This window comes from Phaseolus vulgaris, chromosome 2 (assembly GCF_051622355.1).
Source record: "Phaseolus vulgaris cultivar YP4 chromosome 2, ASM5162235v1, whole genome shotgun sequence".
In the NCBI taxonomy this organism is placed as follows: domain Eukaryota; kingdom Viridiplantae; phylum Streptophyta; class Magnoliopsida; order Fabales; family Fabaceae; genus Phaseolus; species Phaseolus vulgaris.
The window spans coordinates 31,932,836-31,958,480 of NC_143499.1; the positions used below are offsets into that span (position 1 = coordinate 31,932,836).

The window sequence follows — 25,645 nt, forward strand, 5'->3', positions numbered from 1 at the left end:
GTAAGATAATTACCGTATAACATAATTTCTTTGAATTGTCGATGCGAGGGTGGTAGAGAAATAATAAGTAGAACGGCTTTACCCTCATCATCAATTTTAACATCCAAATTTTCCAAATCAATTATGATGGAATTAAATTCATCAAGGTGAGATTGGATGGGAGTACCTTCGGACATTCGGAGTGTAAAGAGTCGCTCCTTTAACCGGAGTTTGCTTGCAAGACTTTTGGTCATGTATAGAGACTCCAATTTACTCCATATACCTGTTGTAGTTTTCTCGTTGATGACCTCACGCAATACCTCACGGGACAAGCATAACTGGATTGCATACTATGCCTTTTCATCCCATTGCTCCTCCGTCATAGTGGTTGGTCTCATCATTTTACCTGTCAGGACTTTCTTTAAACCATTCTGGGTGAGAACGGCTAGCATCTGGACTCGCCAGATAGCAAAGCTGATTTTACCATCAAATTTCTCAATATCCAATTTTGACATTATTGAACAACAGATCCTGGTTGAATTATCGAAAAGCTCTGATGCCAATTTGTAGGGATATCGTGTGCGGAAGCGTGATAATTTCTACCAAAGATTATGAGAAATTAAAGTAACAAGTAAAGTTAGAATGATACTAGAATTTTTAGGTGGAAAACCCCTTTAAATAGAGGTAAAAAACCACCGACGAGAGAGGCAAAACTTCCACTATAATGGTACTGGGAGTACAATGAATTCCTCTCAGGCTAATGATAAATAGCCCCAAAACAAATTTTCTCTATATGGGTTAAACACTTGCACCCAAGAGTAGAAATAGAGAGTATAGGAAAAGAGAGAGGAAACAAGTGTGTGTTGTTGTTGTTTGTTGTGTGTTACATTGCTTAAGGAAGCCACTATATACAGTGGTTCTAGGAGACAACAATAATAAATACAGTTAATGATAATTAACCTTCCTTTAATAACAATTAATTGTCAACGGTAAGTAACCTCCCAATTGTGCCAAGATAACGGTAAAGGTGAGTCATAACCCACAATATAAATATTTATTATGATTATAAAAATAAAAAACAAATCTTTTTTAAAAAAAAAACTGAAACATATTTAAACATATAAATCTTTATTATTAATTTGTATAATTTATAATTATATAATATATATATTTATATATTTCCATATCCTACATTTTAATAATTATACATATTTTTATATCTATTTTCATGTCCATATTTATATCAATTTATATCGTGTCAATGTTTATGCTACTAAAATAACATTTTGCAATAAAATATTATCTGGCCAAGCAAAATAACTGTAATGGTTCACTCATCATCTCAGTCATACTGCACTGAGAGTTTCCATAACTAACACTTTACCAGTCATCATATTCTTTCCCTACGAATAAAAAATACAAAAGTTTATCTATAATTACATTTAAGTAAATATTTCATATTTTTATTTTATCTTTAATTATATTTTAAAATAAAAATAAAATAATCACACATGCTATTATCTAGTTTTTTTTTTATATTTATATATATAACCAATATTATTAATATTGTTTTTTTTAAATATAGACGCACACAAACGGGTAAATTCTCTATCTAACACCATTTACACTTTTATTTCCCTAACTAGCACCCTTTTGTTTTTATTTCCCTATCTAGCACTCTTTTGTTTTTATTTTCCTATCTAGCACCTTTTTATTTTTTATTTCCCTATCTAGCACCATTTCAAAAATAAATTAAAAAAGAATATTTATTTATTTTTTGATAATTTTAATTTTGAATGCATTAAAAAATAAATATTTTTAATGTATAAAATAGTTAGAAATATAATTAATGAATAAAGAAATGTGTTTTTACAAAATAAAAAAGTAATAAATTTAAAATGTTTAGTTTAAAATTATTTTTTTAAGAATGAATAAGATAAAAAATTAAACTCTACAACAACATAAAAGTTGAATATATAAACATAAATTAGTATTTATTTTTATTATTATTGATGATGTAATTATGTTAATTTCAAGTTAAAAATACAGGACATAATTATAAAAAAATAAAGTTAAATAAGGACTGATATGGACATAAAAGAATAACATGATCGGAAAAAAAATGTTCATATTCAAACACCAAGACACACATAAAGAATATGTCCTAACATTACTGGATTGTGCGTCATTAATTATGTTTCATTTCGCACAAACTATTTAATGTACCATTGAAGAAAATATTAAATGAATTATCATCTTTCATTTATTTTCATTTTTATGATCAATATATACTTATTTAGTATCGTCTTATATCTCTTATATTTATCTTATTTTGATTTATTTTTATATCTTTTATCTTTATCTTAATTTGTTTTGCCTTTATTTTATATCTTTTATGTTTTTAGTTATTATTTTTTTCTACCATTCTTTTTTTTATTGTTGCTGTTTTTATTTTCTAGACTTTTTTTTTTTTCATCTTTTGCTTCTCATTTTTAAGCATTACGTGTAACATTTGCATTAGTTTTTTTTTTAGGATTTTGCATTTAGAATAGACACTTCAATATTACTTGTGTATCCACTATTAATTAATACTAATTGACTTTGGTTTTTTTGTAATTATGTCATGTATTTTTTACTTGAAATTAACATGATTACATCATCAATAATAATAAAAATAAATAGTAATTTATGTTTATAAATTCAACTTTTATGTTGTTGTATGGTTTAATTTTTTATTTTCTTCATTCTTAAAAAAATAATTTTAAACTAAATATTTTAATTTTTTATTTATTTTATTTTATAAAAACTCATTTCTTTATTCATTAATTATATTTCTAACTATTTTAAACATTAAAAATATTTATTTTTTAATGCATTCAAAATTAAAATTATCAAAAAATAAATAAATTATTATTTATTTATTTATTTTTGAAATGGTGCTAGATAGGGAAATAAAAAATAAAAGGGTGCTAGATAGGGAAATAAAAACAAAAGGGTGCTAGATAGGGAAATAAAAACAAAATGGTGCTAGTTAGGGAAATAAAAGTCTAAATGGTGCTAGATAGGAAATTTACCCCACACAAACACTAAATTCCACTTTCCCGCTAATTCTAAATAAAGGAATTAATTAATATAAATATAATTAAATTAATATATTAATTACGGTTTAAATCCATTTATGTTCTTAATGATAGTTCCTTTAAAAATTTAATAACATATTTAATATTTTCAAAATAAAATAAAATTTTTTTTCCAACAATAATTTATTTATTGTATATTCAATGATAATAAATGATAAAATTTATTATGAAATATTACTACTAATAACTCATGCAAATAAATCATTAATATCATTATTAATTATACCTTATCATCTTCCGTCAGAAATCAGATAATGTATGTATCAGCCATCCAAAAATTACTTAATTTAAAAATTAAATTTTTATAAACTAAAATTGTACATTAAAACTAAATTCTCAAATAAAAAATATTATAAAAATAGGTTAAAATACCTGATTTTGTTCCAAATTAAAAATAATAACATTTTATATTTTATACTACATAAATGAGTTAGACTTAAATTTAATTCTTAATATATGAGATTTAAAGTTTATCTTAATTATAATTAAAATTACTGAAGAGTGAGTTATTAGTTTTGAAGTAAGAATAAATGATTCCAAATCATTTCTCAAATTAATTATATACTATGTGTCATTTTCGATCATTATCGATAAACTATAACAGATTTTTTAATATTAACTTCCATTGAGATTTTTGTTTATATTGGATAGTGCGGACGCCATTCACGGTTCAATTCAGACCGTCGCACCATACAACGCTCCGCCATGAGCGCCACCACCCCAGCTCTCTCCACCGTCACCGACGCCAAGTTTCCTTCTCGGTTTAAGCCATTCTCTCATTTCCCTCCCTCTCTTCATTTTCGCACTCCTCACCCTCAACAAATTTCTTCAATCAGGTTCTTCTGCAGCTAAAACTCCTACTCCATTCCTCTTTCTTCACTCATTTTTCATCTCCAATTGCTCATACATGCATGCACGCTTTAACCTCCTTTTCTTGTTAAATCAAAACATATATAATTATACTAGTTGATTACTTTTATTCAAGTCAAGGCCATGGATAATTTTTTCAACTGTTGCCTACACGCCAACGTGAACTCCAACACATGTTTAACTAATTTTCGAGTAAAGTGAATCTCGTGTAGATAGATACTCTTATCCTAGCTCGTATATTGACTACAATTTCTGTAAGCTGTCAATGAGTTGTTTCGGATTCCTTTTGTTCAACTAAACAATGAATGTGAAACTAGCATGTCTAGTTGTGCTTGGAAGTTTAAACTGTGAAACTTCTAATTTTTTAATTTTTTATTTAGTGTTAATTTTATGTTCAGAGCTTGGTAGGTGCATAACATTTGTTAATCTGTGTATAAGCCATGTTTCTGTTGAATGTAGATGCCAATCGATTAACACCGATAAGAAGAAATCAAGTAGAAATATTCTGGACAATGCAAGTAACCTCCTTACAGACTTGTTAAGTGGTGGAAGTATAGGGTCTATGCCCATAGCTGAAGGGGCAGTATCAGATCTGTTTAATAGACCTCTCTTTTTCTCACTATATGATTGGTTCTTGGAGGTACTTACTCTTTTATCAATCATGAATTTCTCATGTCCTACTTTACACAAGTTGTATATGTATTTGGGCTTATCTTTTTTGTTCTCATCTTTATATGTATTTATTTCAATTTTTGACTTTTAGGTGTTGGTGTTTTTACTTCAACGCACTATAATTATAGTTATGCATGAGGATATATAGTTTGCTGATAAAATGGCTCAAATTGTTTTGTTTACTCTTTCCATCATAGTTTACTTTACTCAGTCAATCATATTTTAATTATCTTCTGAGGATATTATTTTGAACCTGGCACAGCATGGCGGAGTGTATAAACTTGCCTTTGGACCAAAAGCATTTGTGGTTGTATCAGATCCCATAATTGCTAGACATATTCTGCGAGAAAATGCATTTTCTTATGACAAGGTATGGTCTCAGCTCTCACTTGAATTTTGTTACACTTGGTTCGGTCCATTTTCAGAGAGATTGTTTGTCTGTGACATCCTTTTAAATTTAAAAGTGTGAACTTCATACTAGCGAAATATTCCTCTGTGGATCTTTACTCATGAAGTTTGAACCTGAAAAGGACCAAATGTTATTTTGGCAATTCTAATAACTGAAATGAAATAATCTTGAGTTTTCAACTGCAGTTTCCTGCAACAAAACCACGACTCTTTATCCTTGAACCAGCTTCCTTCTACCCGCTACCCTCTTTCTAACTGATAACCTTCATGCTGACCACTCATAGTTTGGTGAAAATGACATTAAGCTTCTGAAATTAACAGGCTAATTAACTCCTCCCCTGCTTATCCCTCATCAGTTTTATGAAAGTGACATCTAAAGTTAACAGGCTAATTAACTCCTCCCCTGCTTACCCATCATTAGTTTTATGAAAGCGAAACTAAGCTTCTGTACTTTTCACGCTAATTAACTCTACCCCTGCTTAGCCTTCATTACTTTTATGCAAATAACATGCTTCTGAACTTTATAGGTAAGTTCACATGGTCCTTAGGTTGAGGAGCCTTGTAACAGTGGAAGCTGATACATTATTTTTTAAAAGAATAAAATAAATAAACGCAATCATGTTGGAAAAGGATTTTTATCATTAATATTGTAACTGGTAAATCCTGTTAAAGTAAATGTAAACTTTTGTGAAGTATTGTGTGACCAGTGGGCTACCCATTAAAATGTAGCTAAATGTAAAACATGTTCTGCCCTTAGATTGTAAGCTTGGATATGTTGGTTTCCTGGAAAATCTACGTGCTTTTTTTCATTGAATAGTGTCTATATTTTATTTGACTTTAATTTCATCTTCAAAATGTCTCTAATTTCCACATCTGCTTGCTAATTAAAAAACTAGGGAGTACTTGCTGATATCCTAGAACCAATAATGGGCAAAGGACTCATACCAGCAGACCTTGATACTTGGAAGCAAAGGAGAAGAGGTGTACAAACTGTATTTAATATTTTTCATTTTCCACCCTTTTTATGTCCTTGACTCTGCATCTGATCTGATCCTTTGTACAATTTACAAGTCTTTTTCTCTGTTCATGAAGATTTAGGATATAGAAGGTATAAAAACTAAAAGGGGCTTCTACACTGGGTTCTTTTCACTGAGGTTTATTAGTCTTTGAGAGCAATTCCAGCGCATATTTTATGAGACAGGCTTGTTTTTGTTGCCTCTTTATGGGTTTCTTGCTTTCTACTCTTGGACTTTTCAAATGATAGATTTGCAAAGAGATTTAGATTCTTGTTTGAGCTGATGTATTCTCTTTCATTTTATTTTTGTATCTTTGGTTTAGGGTTTTGGGTTATCCTCTATTTTCTCTTGTTTCTTTAATGTCCAACATTCACACTATGGAGTATAATTGGATGTATAGCGTGATAAAACTTTCTTTGAGCTTGCTAGGTACTTTGACATCACTATTGACAAATAGCTCTTCTTATTGTCCTAGAAAATATCCTTTATGATAATGTCTTGAAGTGTTTTCTCATTAGAGCTGATGAAGAACCTCAAACAGTCATCTTTCAATAACTAAATGTTCTCCCAAATGTGTCGTCAAATATCATTGTCAAATCAATGAATGGAGTTCATCATTCCAATTTTTATGAACTGCAGTAATTACGAATTAATACCAGAAGTCAGTTACAAGTTACAACTTATGAGTATGAAGAACTTTTAAATCATCAGTGGTTTCTATAGGTTGTCTTTCCTGTGGTAATAATGTCAGGATTTTATGAATTAACCTAATATTATTTTTTCCTTAACTTTGTATTTCTAAAATATGCAGTCATTGCTCCGGCTTTCCACAACTCATACTTGCAAGCTATGGTCAAACTATTCACAGCTTGTTCAGAAAGAACAATATTGAAGGTTAATAAACTTCTTGAAGGAGAGGGTTATGATGGACCTAAGTCAATTGAATTGGATCTTGAGGCAGAGTTTTCTAGTTTGGCTCTTGATATTATTGGTCTTGGTGTGTTCAACTATGACTTTGGTTCTGTCACCAAAGAATCTCCTGTTATTAAGGTTTGTCTGAAAGGTTTTGCATTTCAAGTATACAGAGATGTTGGATTGATTGTAAATGAAAGTGTTTAGCTACCGATGTAGTTAACTTATTTATTGAAATTCAATCTCTTGTATGTCACGTGTTGAGAGATTTGTGTGGGTAAAAAGTAATAGGTCTTATCATCATTAATAGAAGTAGACAACACACCTTACATTTCTTCAAAGCTTCTCATCTTGCCAGTAATAAACTGCTTGTTTATTTATTCATAGTTTGTCATGAAATGCAAGTCACAATTTTAGTTCTCATTGGAATATGGTTTCAAGACCATAATTTTTTATTTGTTTATCTTACCATTGGTTAGGAGAGCTAACATACTCTCTGCTTTTAAGTCTTTTATAGGCAGTCTACGGCACTCTTTTTGAAGCTGAACACAGATCCACTTTCTACATTCCATACTGGAAAATTCCATTGGCGAGGTGGATAGTCCCGAGGCAAAGAAAGTTTCACGCTGACCTAAAGGTCATCAATACTTGTCTGGACGAACTTATTGCAAATGCAAAAGAAAGCAGACAGGTTAGTGATAGGCTAATTTCATGATTGAATATTATGATTGATTGCAGGAATCAGTCTCTTTGTTAGACTGCCACACTATGTTGACTGTACATGACATGGTCTTGAAATCACTCTATTTGCAGGAAACAGATGTTGAGAAATTGCAGCAGAGAGATTACTTAAATTTGAAGGTGTGTTTATCTTGATGGATTAATGCTAATTGCTAATGTTAAACTATCAGAGTACTTACCCGAAAACATGGAGTTCTGTAAATACCACCGAGTTTATTAAGATAGGAGTTTTCAGGATGCAAGTCTTTTGCGTTTCTTGGTTGATATGCGGGGAGCTGATGTTGATGATCGTCAGGTATATCTAATCCTAACCCAACATGCTTACAAAAAGCCATCCTGGCTAAAATTTGGTTGCTTTGGATAAGCAGCAAAGCTGCTGTGTAGACAATATGTTTCATTTCAGGTACTGTTCAAAGTAGGCTGTGCTTACTCTTTCTGTGTCTTGACAGTTGAGGGATGATTTAATGACAATGCTTGTTGCTGGTCATGAAACAACGGCTGCAGTTCTTACGTGGGCAGTTTTCCTCCTAGCTCAAGTATGTTTGTCTAATGTACTTGAATGTACCATGATAACTTTCATTGTTGGTTGTCATGACCTTATTTTAGACATTTCTGTTAGTGCAACACCATCTTAATGTTTTACCAATTTCCTTACTACAGAATCCTAGCAAAATGAAGAAGGCTCAAGCAGAGGTAGATTCGGTGCTGGGTGCAGAGAAGCCAACTTTTGAATCACTTAAAAATTTGCAGTAGGTTCCCATTTCATATTTACCTTTATATTCACTGGAACCTGTTTGATGACCTTTATTTACTTCAGAAATGTCTAATTTTACTGCCATAAAAAAGTAGCTACAACTGAAGTTATAACAAATTAGCAATAATTTTATTGTCTAGCGAAAAGGGAGCAAAATATGCCACATCTACATGAAAGACAAGTATTACAAGTAGTTACTTTCAATTATTTTCCCATGATGTGAGCTTTATAATCAATCAGCTTTCTTGCAAGGCAAGGTTTGCAATGAATATCAGAGTTGACTGTAGGGTGCTTTGGGGGAATATCACATTCTACTGCACCAACTAAGCAACAAGAGTAAAATAGTTTGTTAAGTACATTGTATGCTTTCAGGTATATTAGATTGATTATCGTGGAGGCTCTCCGGTTATACCCCCAACCACCTTTGCTGATTAGACGATCACTCAAATCTGACGTTTTACCAGGTATTGATTACTACAGATTGCTTGCTAAAGATGGAATGGAAACAAATTACATTAATTGTTTTTGTCACTCGGTATCCAAAATTTTAAATTTGTTCATGTGTTTAGAATCCCAACCATCAATACACGGTATGAAAATAATAGAATGTAGATGGGAACTTGGGTATTATGGAGTGCATGAATCCTACATCGAGTAGAATGAGATGTTCAGTGGAGTATTTAAGTTTTTGGTTCTCCCTTCTTAAGTTAATAGTTAGTTTTTTAGTGCGGTTTTCCAAGTGATTAGGTGCTTATAAAATGTTTAGGGAATATTAGTCATGAAGATTGAAGGTTTGGACTTCATAATTGATATACTTCACCCAGTTAGCATGGCAACACAGACTGGAAGTCTCATGCATAACAGAACATAATATAGAATAAATTCCAACTTCAAAATACAGAGATAAAGAAAATAATTTGTAAAAAAGAATCCATTGCTGAACAATCAGAATTCAGAAATCCTCAGAAAATGGGTTTAGAAAAAATGCACAGAAAATGCATCAATTCGAAAAAGCTAATCAGTTTCCTATGCTTATGGGACAAGGAGACAGAACAAAACAAGCATATTCCTCAAAAGGATAAGGAGGGATAAATTTATGGCCTTGCACTCTTGCAAAGGGACAACACTCTAGCCACAAAAACACAATTCCACAGAATCTTTCCCTTTTTCTCTCAAACATTTAGCTGGATTGAAACAGTTGAAAGCTAGATAAACAGATACAACGTTCTCCTAACAGAAACTAACATGCAATAAGGGGCTTGATATTTGTTATAGAGCTACTGTGCAGTTGAATGCTAGCAATAAGGGGCTTGATATTTGCTTCTTCTCACACAAATCCCTTTACCTCCTTGGAAGGAGGTTTAGCTTCCAAAAACAGATTGTCAAAGTTGATCTATCTGTATGGATTATGAATCAGAAACTGAAATAACGATTCCCTTATGAATGAATGAAAGGGGTTACTTCCAAAATTGGAGTGAAAGGAATCGACAACACTGGGAAAAGAAGCTTGGTAAAGATGGGTAAAGGAATACAAAGAGAATGAGTTTCCTTAGACTGAGGTCAAATAGTTTTTGTTGAGATATATCATATATGGTGAAGAGAAAAATAATAGTCTCTGTGTGTATCTATTACAACAGAGGAGCATTTATATATGTAAGTGTCTTAGATACAAAGAGATGGGCCAAGACCTATTTAGTTTCATTTAACAGTTTTAAATTAGAGTTTCATGACCATCTATTGTTAGTGTGAAGATATTTAGATTGTCAACAAATTATAAATCATCTTAGATATTACTTTTAAAATAATTATTAGAAAAAGTCAATAATGATAACCTATGAGTTTCAACAAATTAGACAATGAAACTTGTTAGAAAGTGATAAAGATGGGTAAAGGAATACAAACAGAATGATTTCCTTAGATTGAGGTCAAATAGTTTTAAATTAGAGTTTCGTTACCACGTACTGTTAATCCAAAGATATTTAGAGTTAGAAATCATCTTTAAAGTAATTATTAGAAAAGTCAATAATCTTACCATACATGACAACCTGTAATTGGGTGATAGAGTACCTTTTTAGTGCAATTTATTCTAATTAAATTCTTTAAATTGTATGCTTTAACTTAATTTGGATTTAAAAATATACATATTTAATCAATGAAGGAGGTCAAACAGACATCTTATGCATCATCTTCAAGCACTATTGTAAATGATTACTTACTAGGAATCTGTGTTTTCAGTAGCTGATATTGTATGATCTACAATAGACTAATGTGACTGTTCTTTCTTGTCAAGTTAGTTTTATTAGTTAATTTTTATTTGTCGTTTCCATTTGCGATGTTGTATCTATGAACTTTTGTCACGCCTCCAGGAGGGCACAAAGGTGATAAAGATGGTTATGCAATTCCTGCCGGGACCGATCTCTTCATTTCTGTGAGTACAAACATACGTGGCTCCTTGTTTCTTTTTTGAACAATAGCATGGAATTTAAGGACTAGAATTTCCCAACGTTCATGACAGCTTCCCTTTTGTTTAATATCAGAATGGAACATTTAATTTGCAGTTTCTTAACAACCAGGAGTTTTTTTTTCTGTAATTTTATTGCGTGGGGAAATAGGCTATCCTGTAGGTGGGCCATCGCCTTCGGGATCCAAGACATGCCATTAGTACTTTGTTAATATCGGAGTAACCTATTTTCCTCCTCGAAAATGATGCTTTGATTTTAATGTGATGAGTTTATATATAAATATACATAATAATAAAGGGTAAATTTGTAATTAAATAATATGAAAAAAATATTAAAATAATAGTATCGGAGATTATAACATAAAACTTTGGAGTGTGAATATATCATTACCTTTCTCCTGCAATATAAATCAAGAATACTCATCATAACTTGGTTTTACCACTAATACTTCAGTGCAACAGTCTGTGGTTTTTGTTTTTGCAGAATTTCACTTCATAGGTTTAAACTCTTGATATTTTTATGGGTGTTTAAATATTCCTCTATCCAGGTATATAATCTCCACAGATCTCCATATTTTTGGGACCGCCCTCATGAGTTCGAACCGGAGAGATTTCTTGTGCAAAACAAGAATGAAGAAATTGAAGGATGGTCAGGTTTTGATCCATCTCGAAGTCCTGGAGCCTTGTATCCGAACGAGGTTGCTTCCTGCTACTTTTTTTTCTTTTTGTGTTGACTCATTATTCCTCAACACTCACTCACAATAAATGTCTACCTGATCAGATTATATCGGATTTTGCCTTCTTGCCTTTTGGTGGAGGACCACGAAAATGTGTTGGAGACCAATTTGCTTTGATGGAGTCCACTGTAGCGTTGACTATGCTGCTCCAGAATTTTGACGTGGAACTGAAGGGCACCCCTGAATCGGTGGAACTAGTTACTGGGGCCACTATCCACACCAAAAATGGACTCTGGTGTAAATTGAAGAAGAGATCTGATTTACATTGACATATTGATGGTGTACATTTTTCTTATACAGAATAATGTATCGAAATTCGGACAGCTGAAATTCCACATCAATTTCAGTTGTTCTGTAGGGAAATAAGTTATCTGGAAAATAAATTTTGTTTGGAGAGTATTCCGGAAAGCATTTTAAAGAAAAGAAAGAGTGTTTACATAGCAAAAACACAGGTATATATTAAGACGGCTTCTTCCTGCTTAATATTTCAGATTATATAATTTATAAAAAAATTCAGATTCATAATTAACTTTTAGATTATGTAATTCAGAATTTTTCTTTTCACCTTTCACCTTTCAGAAGTCTTACTTATAGGTTGACTTGGGCCTCCACCTGTGTGGGCCAGATAATCAGTTCACCAAGACGTGTGTAGTGGTCCTCAGGTCGTGTGTAGTGACTTCCTGATATCACGGAGTGTATTTCGAGGTATGTCAGTACAAATTTTCCTGACAAATATTCTAAACGATACGCTCCCCCGACCGCTGTGTCTGTGACGCGGAATGGACCTTCTCAGTTGCTTGAAAACTTGTCGCTATCCTTCCGGGCATCGCTGCGTATGCGCCAAACTGAATATCCTTTCTGGAAGCTTCGTGGCTTTACCTTCGAGTTGTATCGCCTTGCTACCCTCATCTTACACACTTCCTCTCGTATTCTGCATTTATCTCTTAACTCGTTGATAAGGTCAAGGTCGACCAGCAGGCTCTCCTTATTAAGGTCCAGATCTAATGTTTGTCGCCGTAGTGAAGGCTCACCTATCTCGATAGGAATCATGGCTTCAGTGTCGTACGTCAGACTGTAGGGGGTTTCTTGAGTTATAGACAGCGGGGTACACCGGTAGGCCCACAAAACTTCTAGAAGTTCTTCGGTCCAATTACCCTTGGCTGGACCGAGTCTCTTTTTGAGCTCGTTGAGGATGGCTTTGTTGGCAGCCTCTGCTTGGCCGTTGGTTTGCAGATGTTCGACCGAGTGGTTGAGTGTATCCTCGCCTATAAAGGTCCTGGTTGATGAGTATGAACCGGGCGGCCTGTTGCTTCATTGTTTTCTCTAAGTGTGGGTCACATATTCCATCTGTCAAGTATTGTTTGATGGGGGTCATCCAGTTTGGTTGAGTAACAGTCGCCATACATTCTTCTTTGCCGACACTGGGTTTGGTCAGCGTGACGTGGACGACTGACCGGTGAACTCCTTTCTGCTTAGTGGTGGCCAGTCGTGATAGGGCGTCCGCATGAGTATTATTTTCTCGTCGGACGTGTTGGAACGATACCTCCTCAAATTTGGTTAACAAATTCCGAATGAAATGAAAATATTGTTGAAGCAAAGTTTCCACTACCTCGTATTCTTCTATAAGTTGTCCCACCACCAGCCGTGAATCGCTTCTGCAGGTTAACTTGGTTACTTCTAATTCATTGGCCAGATAAAGACTAACTGTGATGGCCTCATATTTGGCATGATTATTTAAAGTCTTGAACTCAAATTTTAGGGCCTGCTCAACGACAATTTCACCTGGTCCCTCCAATACTACTCCCGCGCAGCACGATCGGTTGTTCGAAGAGCCATCTACATATAAAATCCACTTGGAACTTTCCTCCTCGGTCGACTACGAAGTTAGCTCTGTTGCGGAATCGGCAAGGGCTTGAGATTTAATTGCCCCCATGGGATGATATTGAATATGAAATTCTGACAATTTGATTGCCCGTCCTATCATTCGTCCGACCAAATCCTGCTTAGTCAGGATCTTCATAATGGGGTAATTATTCTTAACTATGACTCGATGGTTCTGGAAATACATCCGCATTCGTCGTGCGGTTATGACTAAGGCCAATGCGACCTTTTCTCCCATTTGATACCTGACTTCCGCACCATGCAATACTCGGCTAACAAAATACACTGTTCGCTCCTTCGCATCTATTTCTTGTACGAGGACCGAGCTTACCGCTTCGTTCGAAACAACAAGATAAACTATGATGGGCTTTCGTGTGTTCGACTTTTGGATAACTGGCGGAGATGCCAGAAATGCCTTCAACTGAAGGAAATTATGCTCTCACTCAACGGTCAATTCAAACCTAGATGTCTTGTTTAACAACTGGATGATGAGTCTCGTTCGTTTGACAAGTTTAGGTATGAACCGAGACAGAGAAGTGAGTCGACCAACCATTCGTTGGATTTATTTAAGGTTGTTAGGACTTCGCATTTCCACAATGACTTTACACTTCTCAGGATTTGCTTCTATGCCCCGATGAGTGAGCATGAAACCTAAAAACTTCCTTCCTTCTACGCCGAACACACACTTATCAGGATTCAGACGCATGCGGTACTTGCGTAGAGCTTGAAAAACTTCTTTCAGGTCTGAAACATGCTGCTCACATGAGTCAGACTTGACAACGATGTCGTCGACGTATACCTCGACGTTCCTTCCAATCATGTCATGAAATAAATGCTAATAAGTAGCTCCGGCGTTCTTGAGGCCGAACGACATGACCTCGTAGTAGAAATTGTTGGAATCTTTTCTGAAAGTTGTTTTCTCCCTATCCTATGGGTGCATCTGGATTTGATTATAACCTGAGTATGCATCAAGGAAACTGAGAATATGATGACCAGCCGCTTCGTCAACCAGTCGATCAATGGTCGGTAGGGGATACGAGTCTTTCGAGCATGCTTTGTTAAGGTCCGTATAGTCTACGCACATTCTCCACTTACCGTTTGACTTCTTGACCATTACAACATTAGCCAACCATGTGGTATAGTGGGCTTTCTGGATGAAACCTGCTTGTACCAATTTGTCAATTTCTTCTCGGACGGCTTTACGCCTTTCTTCCCCTAATTTCCTTTTCTTATCGGTCTAGCCTCTTTGTATACAGACAAACAATGAGTGATAATGTTGGGTTTTATCCCAGGCATATCTGTAGCAGTCCAAGCAAAAAGGTCATCATTTTTTATTAATGTCTTACCTATCACCTCTCAATCGTCCAACTTTAAGGATGTTCCCATGTATGTTTTACGGTCGTTTTCGCGGAGGAATATGGGTTGAAGGTCTTCCCTGACCTCCATTCAAGGATCATCCAATCGTGGATCTAGATCTACAAGGGCAACTAAGTGCCTTCTAGAGCCTCTTCTCCTGGACCGCTCTCTGGTGATCGACCCCTTCTGCTCGGAGATCGATAGCTCGTCATGGTGTATAGCCATCTGGTTGGTTCAACCTTTAGACTAGCTACATAACACTCCCACACAGTTTTCTGATCAACATGCACCATCACAATATCTCCATTGACAGAGGGAAACTTCATGGCCAAATGAGGGGTAGAAACAATAACCTTTAACCTGTTTATGGAAGGACGTCCGAGCAGTATATTATAAGATGTATTGGTGTTAACCAACAGATATCGGACAATAATTGTTTTTCTGAGAGAATCGTCACCAAAGGTGGTGAATAAGTCAATGTATCCCTTAGTGTCTACTCGTTCTCCTGAAAATCCAACTATTTGTTCATCATAAGGTTGTATCTCTGCCTCCAAAATTCGCATCTTTTTAAATGTTTCCCAACAGAGGATGTCGATCGAACTACCTTGATCTACCAGAACTTTAGAAATGGCAAATTTGTCTATCTCCATTGTAATGACCATGGGGTCATCCTGAGCGGGGTCGATCGCGGTGAAGTCGTCGTCAGTAAAGGTAATTGGAGGTATGTGTGGACGTTTATGTGTAGAGGCTGAATGGATAGATTGAATCGCCCTCAGGTGTTTCTTCCTAGCAGAGTTAGAACATCCACCGCCCGTGAAGCCTCCTGCGATATAATTAACCTCCTGAGGTGCTACGCCGAGTGGAACTGGGCTAGCAATAGTGTTAATAACTTCACAAACTCTTTGTTTGGTTCGACTTCTCCGCTCAGGGCTTTCACTTCGGGGTCGGGTCCGTCTGACTAGACTTTCACTTCGTTTTTGTCGGGTCGTGCGACGATAACCATCGCGGCTTCGGTTGTCCTTTCGTCCAGAATGTTCTTTGTCTCTAGAATAGTCAATGTCATGTTGGGGTGACCGTGGTGCAACATTAGACGTTCTAATGAATTTGTGGAGATGACCGGCTTGGACAAGTTCTTCTATTTTATCCTTTAATGCCTGGCAGCCTTCGGTCGTGTGACCGTAATTATGATGATACTGACAACGCTTGGTCGTATCTGCATTGGGTGGTGTTTGCGCTTGTTTGAGCGTTGAGATGAGTTCAGCTTGTAAGGCTTCATCCAGAATCTTTCCTCTAGGTACCATCAGATGGGTGTAATTATGGAAACGAGGACCCCTATTCGAACGATACCGGTCTCGGTCGGTCCCCATTACGGGAGGACGAATGCCCCTATTTTTCCCTCTTTCTTTCTCAAAAGGTTCTGCCAGTGTTTTCCTATGATAATCAACGTGTTCTTCTATCTGCATGAATTTGGTCGCTCTCGTCCTTATTTCGTTCATGTTGTATGGTGGTCGTTTTATAAGGCTCTTTGTGAACCGGCCTAGCAGTATGGCTGAGACTAAATGGTGCATTGCTCTATCTGGATTCAAATTCTTGATTCCCATGCAAACCTTGTTGAATCTGTCCATAAAAGCTTTCAACGATTCTCCTTTTTTCTTGTTTGACGTTGAGGAGGGACATTGAGGACGTATGATGGGGTCTACTCGTAGCATACTGGGGGTAAACTTTGTTTCTAGAACGTCGAAACTAGTCACAAAATTTGGTGGGAGCTCGGTAAACCATCACAGTGGCCCTTCTCTCAGTGAAGTGGGAAAAACCTTACACCACACTATTTGATCTACGGTGTATAAGGTCATTTGCGTTCTAAAAATGTTCAAGTGCTCATCTGGGTTAGTGGAGCCATCATAAAGGTTCATCGTTAAGCCCCTCCATTTGTCGGGAAGGGGTGCAACAATGATGTCATCCGTGAAAGGATGACCCCTTGGATTTACTTCTCTACCGGGAGCGACGTACTTAACGCTTTGGTGTGTGTGATGCGTAAGTGAAGTGTGATGTACCCCCTGAGTTTGGGGAGTTACTGGTTTCGTCCTAGACTGATGCGTCCGTGGTGTTGGTATCGGCGTGTGGGAATGTCCTTCCCATTCGGACTCTTCAAGTCGCTGAAGTAGTCTTTTGTTCTGCTCCTTTAATTGAGCCATCTTCTCTGCTTGACGACGCCGCTCTTCCTCTTGCTTACGTCGTTCCTCTTCGTGATGTAGTTGATCTGCAACTCCCTTCTGTTGCAGTTCCTGCATCTGGGCTTGGAGGGCTTGGAGCATGACCATTTGTTCTTCTGTCGTGATGTCATTATTCGTGTTATTTATCGTGGATACCATCGTTGCTTGTCGAAGTCCTTGTGAATGGAAGGCTACAAATTACTCGGGCCCCACGGTGGGCGCCAATTGTACCTGTATAGATGTCGAGGCCTAAGTAATGTTCGTCCACCTGGTACACAATTCGTTGTTGTGCCGGTAGTCTCCAAATCCTTCGAAGCTCTCTCTCTCCTGCGTGTGTGCTCCGCCGGTCGGTGGGGGTACCTGCGATTGCACTCCGACACTCAAGTCAGTGCTAGTGTTTTGTCTATTCTCTTAGGATATGAAAAACGTACATTTCCCCCTTTCAGAAGTCTTACTTATAGGTTGACTTGGGTCTCCACCTGTGTGGGCTAGATAATTAGTTCACCAAGACGTGTGTAATGGTCCTCAGGTCATGTGTAGTGGCTTCCTGATATCACGGGAGTGTATTTCGAGGTATATCTTTAACTCATTCAACGTTAGTTATAACTGTTTTCTTGTCACGTATTTATTACGTTACATTATTAATTCATATCTTCGGTCGTCCAGGGTCCGACTGGTACAAATGGTATTTTTGGTAAAAAAAATTATGGAATAATTTTTACAGAAAATTATATATGTTTAATGGGCTAATATTTTCTTGGAGATATTTTTCTATACACAAATAAAAATTAATCCTTTAATTATATATAGGCGACAAGGTTTGTGAACTTTTAAATATACATCTACATAAAATTGATAGAAGAAATTTTAATTAAAAAATTATTTATGTTTGGTAAAGAAGTTTTTTTAATAATTTCTAAACTATTTTAACAAGCTTTTTATATTGGTATTTTGAAATAACGTACCCAGAAAAAAAAAATATTTTATCATCTTATCTCTTAAAATGGTAACAGAAAACCTTAATGTTCAAATTTTATTTATAGCTATAATTTTTTGTTATTGTTTTCTCTCATACTAAATTATTGATTTAACATTACAGTTATTTATTATTATTTTAATTATTCAATTATTTATTAGCATCTAAAATATTTTTTATTGAGACATTATAACTATTTTAAATTATTGATGGTTCTTTTGTTGTCTGTGTTCCACTGGTTAAGTTTTGCTTTAAGATCTGAACCTTAAATAGGTATTTCATTGTGAAAACAGTATGTGAAATACAAAAGGTTATGAAATTAAAATCTCTGAGCCTAACATCAGCAAACTACAAACTATTTTTACCGCCAATTTCGGTGTGTGCTTCTAGAACAATTACAAACAAACAATTCAAGAATATCTTAACCATTAAAAATGTTTGAAGAATAATAAATAAATAAACAAAAGTTGCCCTTGAAATAATTATATACTTGATTCTGGTTTAAGATTTTTTATTATTATAAAAGCTCTATGTTGAACATTATTATAAAATTTGACATTTCAGTTAAACTCACACCTACGAGTAACAACAATCATTTGTTACTACATAGGTAATTTATACTTATTAAATAAAAAACTCTAAGAAGGGACTAGATGAAAGCTTGTTATACCAATGAAAATACTCTTATAAATAAAGTCTAAGTTAGCAAGTTTATCAGTACATGCATTCCCTCCACGAAAAATATGAGAAATCATAAATCTGATTTTCCCACATGTAAGACGAGTGTTCCACCTATTACAAAGCATAAAAGAAACCATGGTCATAACATTAAATGCAGCACAAACCAAGGCAGAATCACATTCAAACCATAATTTAGTAAGACTCATATTTTGAGCTTGTTCAATAATATATATAACTCCATAACAACAACCAAAACAGTCTGAACATAAAAAAAAATAGAGAACTATTTCTATATTTTTTGTATAGATATAGTCCATCACAAATAAATTAAGAATTCATGTTAAATTAATCTAATTCAACTTATAGATAAACAAAATTTGGTCAATTCAAATAATTCCTAAACAATTTGATGGGCGTTAGCATTATTGATAATTTATATTAACCTTTTGATTATGCATTGTAGTATAATTTTCATTAATATATATATTATATTGTAAATAAATTTATCATAAATATAGTTTTTATAATAATTAAAACAAAAATTATTAATTTTATTATACGCTTTGATTTTATAATTGATTGGTGAAAACAAATTTATATCGTTTTGCATGTATATTCTTTTAGGAGATAAAAAGACTAATAAAAAAAATAACTTTCATCAAAATCAGTTATCAAAACGTTGTGAATAAAATAAATATGTACATTAGTTACAAAATATGTTCACTTTAAATATTAGTATATGGGTGAAATTATACAAAGAAGATATATAGTTAAAAAAATATCCCTTTATATATTATTATAAATAATTTTATTTATGTTCATAATTATTATTAATTTAAGGAAGTGTTATTATAATTATTTTTTACTAGCAGATACACATGTAGCATCATATATGTATTTGATTTTTTTATTATAGTATTTTTTAATGAGTTAAAAAATTAATATTTATATTAATTTTCAACTATTTAAATTCAATATTTGTGATATTGTTTCTACATTTTTTAATATGTAAGAATAATATAAATTACAAGTTTTTATAGAAGAGAAGAAAAAAAAGTGTGACCATATTATATGGAGTAGTTGAAACATCCACAATTACTTTTAGTGAATAAGATAGTTTATATATAAAAAAAAATTATTGTATTATATGTATAAAAATAGTTATGATATTTAAAATATTATAATTTTAAAATATAATTAATAATAAAATAGAAATATGAAGAGTGTAGACAAAATAAATGAATGTATTTATTTACAAAATGATTTAGCTCCATCCAACCCAGATATTATTTAAGTTCTTTTCAATTGTTTTCTAGTAAGTGATGAACTTATTTTTGGAACAACTCAGTAAATCGATTTCTTTAAATAATTTTTTTTACAAATTATATTTTATTAGTTCAAGCAAAAGTGGTAATTTATATTAAATTTTAGAGGAGTCAAACATTTATAGTTAATATATTTGTCAATATTTACTTACGATCTAGAACAAAATATGTTTACTCAATAAATAAAGGTATACAACATAATTGCTCCTAAAAATAATATTTCCATTTTACTATTAATTAGTATCAAAATTTATATAATGAAATAATTTATCAAGAAATAACCCTTAAATAAACTTTATTCAACCTTTGTTTCGATGAAATTATCAACTATCAAATACATCCATGGATTATAATATGTATATGTACACATGTTTGTGTTGAGTATGAAGTCAAGACCAATTGGGTTGGGCTGACTAGACACCATGTTTAGTGAGTGAGTTTAATTATTGTGTCCCTTTTATAATCTCTATTTAAAGAGATCACTGTACTTGTAATTGGTGTGCAACATGACAAAATGAAAACCTAATAGTTGCCCGTGTGGATGTAGGTTGCAGTTGGCGACCGAACCACGTTAAATCTTGTGTTTTTTATTTTCTGCAGTTGATTCGTGATGATGTGTGTTGCTTCCGCGTGCGTTTTTCCCATCAAGTGACATCACTAAAGATCTGATCAGCAAAAATTAATCAATGAGACGTGAAAATTGCGGCTGCAGCGGCGTTCCAAAGCTAGGGTTTCGCAGGGGCTACAACAGCGTCCCAAAGTTAGGATTCCACATGGGCTGTGTTGGGTTTAATAGTGCCAAAGTTCTAGAGGGGGGTGAATTGATCTTTTAAATCTTTCTCGCATAATCAATATTTATCACAGTGTACAGAAAATAAATCGATTTATTTGAAATTGAACAAATTTATTTTGGCACTGTTTGTGTTTGAAAAACGTTTATACAGCAAGATTAATCACAAGATTATACAGATAGATTTTCCAGATACACACACACTGATATTAGCACGAAAAATAGTGAATCACAAAACAACAAGCTTCAATTTTAAGCAAGTGATTAAGGTTCAATTGATAGCTTGACAATTACTTGAATAACCTATCACAATCAATCTGTTTCAGTGGCTTTTTAACAAGTTATTTATGTTCTTCTTAAAATCAAACAGTTTTCCAGAAAGTAAGAACAGTATGAAACGAGCCCAGAAAGAACAGATTTATTATTGATTGAACAAAATTATTTCTTAACAGTTTTGACAGATATGCAGAAATTTAAATGTAGAGATTAAGGGAGAATGAACACAAGGCAATTATACTGGTTCACTCAACTGAGCTACATCCAGTCTTCACCTAAACCAAGGTGAAATTCACTAAATCACACTTCAAGCAAACACAAATCCCACTGTTCTTGAACCCTACAAGAACTTAGGTACACTTGCTGAAAAACCCTATTTCAGCACACACACACTCTTCAAGAAACCCTATCAAGAAGAGTGTACAACCAAACTTTTACAAGAAAAGAAATGTGAAACAACTACACCTGATTGAGGATGCAGAAATCTGCCTTAAACCAGTAGAACAGATTGCTAGAACAGTAGCAACACCTCTCACCAAGCTTTTGGAACCAAACAAGAACAAGCACTTTGTGATTTTCGAAATCTTCTAAGAACAGATGCTAACTCCTTGTAAATCCTCAATCCTCTGATGCAAAACTTGTTTTTACAAATGTATGATCGATTGTTTAAACTCAGAAACAAGTTTTCATTTTATAGAAAACCAACTTACAACATATTTTTGAAAAGCTGTTATAAAATGAACAGATTGAAAATAAAATGAACAGATTCATTTTCAAAAGCAGTTAGAGAATTTGTTATGTGAGGAGACTTAGTCAGCCATTCTGGTGCAGGGACAAAACTGAAAACCGTTTAAGCTAGTCATGGCACCAGAGTCAAAAAAGAATCTATTCATTTACAGATGAATAGATTTATTTTTCAAAACGAAAATAGAAAAAGCTTAACTATTTAAAACACAATCGTTTTGAAAGATAGAAGACTTAGTCAAAATACTTGATGCACAAAATCTAATTTTCACAAGACTTAGCCAAGGCATTAGTTTAAAAATGAATCTGTTTATTTGGAAAAGAACAAATTTATTTTTATGCAGTAAACGTGTTTTTTGTAAAACATGTGAAAAACAGTTTAAGAAATCCTATGCTTGTTCTTATCACATGGCCAGTGGTTAGGAGGTGAGTTACTCAGCAAAAAGCCTACTCTTAAACAACCTCTAAACACTACCTAAGACATTCTTAAAGCAAAAGGAAATATACATGAATTGTACATAAAAGTCTTCATCAAACACATGTCTTGAAGGGGCAGCAACCATCTTCAACAATCTCCCTTGTTTGATGGAGACAAATCCCCATAGCTATGTTGCTTTAAGAACCTGTACTGCACCAAATATTAAACCATAAAAACAGAACATTGCATAACATGTACAATGGTTTTAAGGTGCAGAATTTAACTTCCTGTTTCAGCTAGCTTCACCTAGCACGTTGAGCTATTTTTCTCCCCCTTTGGATTCATCAAACAGCATGTAAGCATAGGGAAAAAACAGAAACATAACCATAATAGTTCAGAAAATAAAGACAAATTGTTCAGCATTACAGAAATTTAAAACTGATAAAGAAAGCATGAAAAGCAAGAGACTACTGATCCTTGTAGTATAACTCTGCAAGCTGCATTTGAACCCCTTCAATTTGATCATCAAGGTGTTGAAACCTTGCTTGAGTAGTCTCAAAGTATGCCCTCTGTTCTGCTGTCATGACATCAAGGCGATGCAGAACTTGCCTTTCAAACATTGATAATGGTTCACCTCGGTATTCTGGAGTTTGATAGGCAACAATGGCATTCTGATGGGTTGCAGCAGCTTCATCATGCACAGATTGGGGAGCAGGTGAGTCTCCTCTGATTTCTACAGATGGAGAGCTTGTCCTTTGATTTCCAGCATGTTCAGCAGATTGTTCTTGTCCATAGGAGTGATGGATAACATAACGTGAATGTTCTGCAGCTTGAACTGTGTCATCCTCCATGGGAACAGCTTCATCCTCATCTTCATTGTTGAGGTTTGAGGCTCCATGTTCTGCTTGAGGGTTCTTGCCTTTGAGAACCACCCAATTGTCCTCTACTTTGTGAAATCCCATCTTTGTGAGAGTTGAATTGTCAATCTCACTTACAGCCTTGATGGGGTCGTTTCTCTCATTTGTAGCATCAACACCAAAGAAATCAATCAATTTTGAAACAAGTATAGCATAAGGAAAGCGATAATCAGCCAACCTTTTGGATTTCAGCATGTGTTCATTGATAATGAAAACCCAGTTTACCTCAATCTGGTTCATGATGCAGTATAGAAGGATTAAATCCTCTTCATGTAAAACAACATGATTTGTACCTCTTGGGATGAGTTGCCATGCTATAATGTAGGCAACAAGACGTGGCATTAGGTTCAAATGTCCTGCATGAAACCTGCTTATGCTCTCTGTAGGATTCCTCATACAGCTTTTATAATATTGCAGCTTGTTGAATTCTTGGATTCCACTGGTGTTTCCTTTTCCCACTTTCAGTCCAGCATACTTGATTCCAGCCATAGAGTTCCAAACATCACTTGCGATCCATTAATTCCAGCAGCTTTTTCAGTTTCTGGTGCTTCAACACAGCCCTTGTTTCTGACAATTTTTCTGATTTCAGCCAGTTGAAATCCAGCACCTTGGGTATATTAATCTGCTTTCTGCTTGTCTCGTGGATGTAGGCATTGATTGCTTCTTCATTTCTAGCGAACCAACCTTCTAGCACACCTTGAAAGGTGCTTTGCTTGCCCTTGTTTTTCTGTTTCTGTCTTGAAGAAGAAGCCATGGTTGAACCAGAATTTTCTCTTGGTTTCAAATGGTGAGAACAGAAAATGGATAGCCAATGTGGGTAGCAGATTTTCACACATATTTATATAGAAATGAATAGGTTGATATGGCAGTTATGAGTGGATATGCATGAAGATTTTATGCTCTGAATTTGTGCAGAGAATCTTTGAAAATATGCAACAAATATTTAGGGTCATGCTGCACACAATTCATACCTTTATTGAGCACCCAAACCATCAAATCGGTTACATAACCATGACCAAAACTGTCAAAGGTACAGAGGTTAATGCCCACTAAGTCAGTCAAGCAGTCAAAGATCAGAATTTCTCTTTCCTAGTCATCAATGCATATCAGTACAGAAAATAAACACATTCAATTACGAATAAACAAATTTAATTTTTCACTGCTAGGCACAATTGACATTTATAATACCTAATTCATTAAGCAGAAAATTAAACCTATCTTTAGCTAATGGTTTTGTGAACAAATCAGCAAGTTGTAAATCTGTACCAATGAACTTAATCTCACATGTTCCATTTGAAATGTGTTCCCTTAGGAAATGATGCCTAATTTCAATGTGTTTGGTTCTTGAATGCATGACAGGATTTTTGGTTAAGTTGATTGCACTTGTATTATGACACAGCAGAGGTATATGGTTAAGTAAGATACCAAAATCATTCAATTGCTGTCTTAGCCATATGGTTTGAGCACAGCAACTCCCTGTTGCAATGTACTCTGCTTCAGCCGTGGAGAGATCTACACAAGCCTGCTTTTTGCATTGCCATGAAATCAAGCTTGATCCAAGCAAGTGACAGGTTCCACTAATGCTCTTCCTATCAATTTTGCAACCTGCAAAATCTGAATCAGAATATCCAGTTAAACTTAATGAGATGTTACCTTGATACCACAAGCCAACTTCTTTAGTTCCTTGCAAATACTTCAAAATCCTTTTGGCAGCATTGTAGTGTGATTCTTTAGGAGCAGATTGAAACCGAGCACACATGCACACTGCAAACATTATGTCAGGCCTGCTGGCAGTGAGATACAATAGTGATCCTATGAGTCCTCTGTATTTGGTGTCATCAACAAAAATTCCAGCTTCATCATGATCCAAGTGACAGCTTGTTGAGAAGGGTGTGCTGATTGGTTTACACTTGTCCATTTCAAATTTCTTCAGCAGATCCTTGCAATACTTAGCTTGACTTAAGAAGATGCCATCCTTGAGTTGTTTGACCTGCAAGCCTAGAAAATAGTTCAATTCACCCATCATTGACATTTCAAACTCACTCTTCATGACTCTCACGAAAGCTTCACACAATTCTCCATTGTTTGATCCAAAAATGATGTCATCCACATATACTTGTACTATAATTGAGTCATCCCCTTTCTTCTTGATGAACAAGGTCTTATCTGATGTGCCTCTGTCATAGCCTTGTGAGGTGAGAAAATCACTTAGTCTCTCATACCATTGCCTAGGAGCTTGCTTAAGCCCATAGAGAGCCTTTTTGAGTTTGAACATGTATTCTGGATGCTGATGGTCTTCAAAACCTAGTGGTTGTGAAACAAATACCTCTTCATTTATATAACCATTCAAGAAGGCACTCTTCACATCCATTTGAAAC

At 34.5% G+C, this 25,645-nt stretch overlaps 2 protein-coding genes across 2 annotated transcripts; one reads left to right on the forward strand and one right to left on the reverse strand.

Annotated features, from left to right (window-relative positions):
* The first annotated feature begins 3,705 nt into the window (after positions 1 to 3,705).
* Positions 3,706 to 12,137, forward strand: CYP97B3 (cytochrome P450, family 97, subfamily B, polypeptide 3). The gene is made up of 14 exons (XM_068613270.2): positions 3,706 to 3,955; positions 4,449 to 4,629; positions 4,924 to 5,031; positions 5,966 to 6,050; positions 6,897 to 7,135; positions 7,515 to 7,688; positions 7,811 to 7,858; positions 7,974 to 8,033; positions 8,188 to 8,274; positions 8,399 to 8,487; positions 8,865 to 8,956; positions 10,859 to 10,920; positions 11,502 to 11,651; positions 11,735 to 12,137. The coding sequence occupies exons 1-14, from the start codon at positions 3,825 to 3,827 to the stop codon at positions 11,957 to 11,959; spliced, it is 1,731 nt and encodes a 576-aa protein (XP_068469371.1). The 5' UTR covers positions 3,706 to 3,824; the 3' UTR covers positions 11,960 to 12,137.
* Positions 12,138 to 15,058: 2,921 nt separating this feature from the next.
* LOC137809374 (uncharacterized) lies at positions 15,059 to 16,636 on the reverse strand. Its single transcript, XM_068610497.1, has one exon. It carries the CDS (start codon positions 16,634 to 16,636, stop codon positions 15,059 to 15,061), a length of 1,578 nt encoding a protein of 525 aa, XP_068466598.1.
* Between the last annotated feature and the right edge of the window lie 9,009 nt (positions 16,637 to 25,645).

Bases quoted from the DNA above. Each gene is read 5' to 3' on its own strand.
- CYP97B3 (XM_068613270.2), top strand. From the start codon at position 3,825: ATGAGCGCCACCACCCCAGCTCTCTCCACCGTCACCGACGCCAAGTTT. The intron at 3,956-4,448 runs GTTCTTCTGCAG...TGTTGAATGTAG, and splicing joins CAACAAATTTCTTCAATCAG to ATGCCAATCGATTAACACCG. The intron at 8,034-8,187 runs GTATATCTAATC...GTGTCTTGACAG, and splicing joins CTGATGTTGATGATCGTCAG to TTGAGGGATGATTTAATGAC.
- LOC137809374 (XM_068610497.1), bottom strand. From the start codon at position 16,636: ATGCTACGAGTAGACCCCATCATACGTCCTCAATGTCCCTCCTCAACG.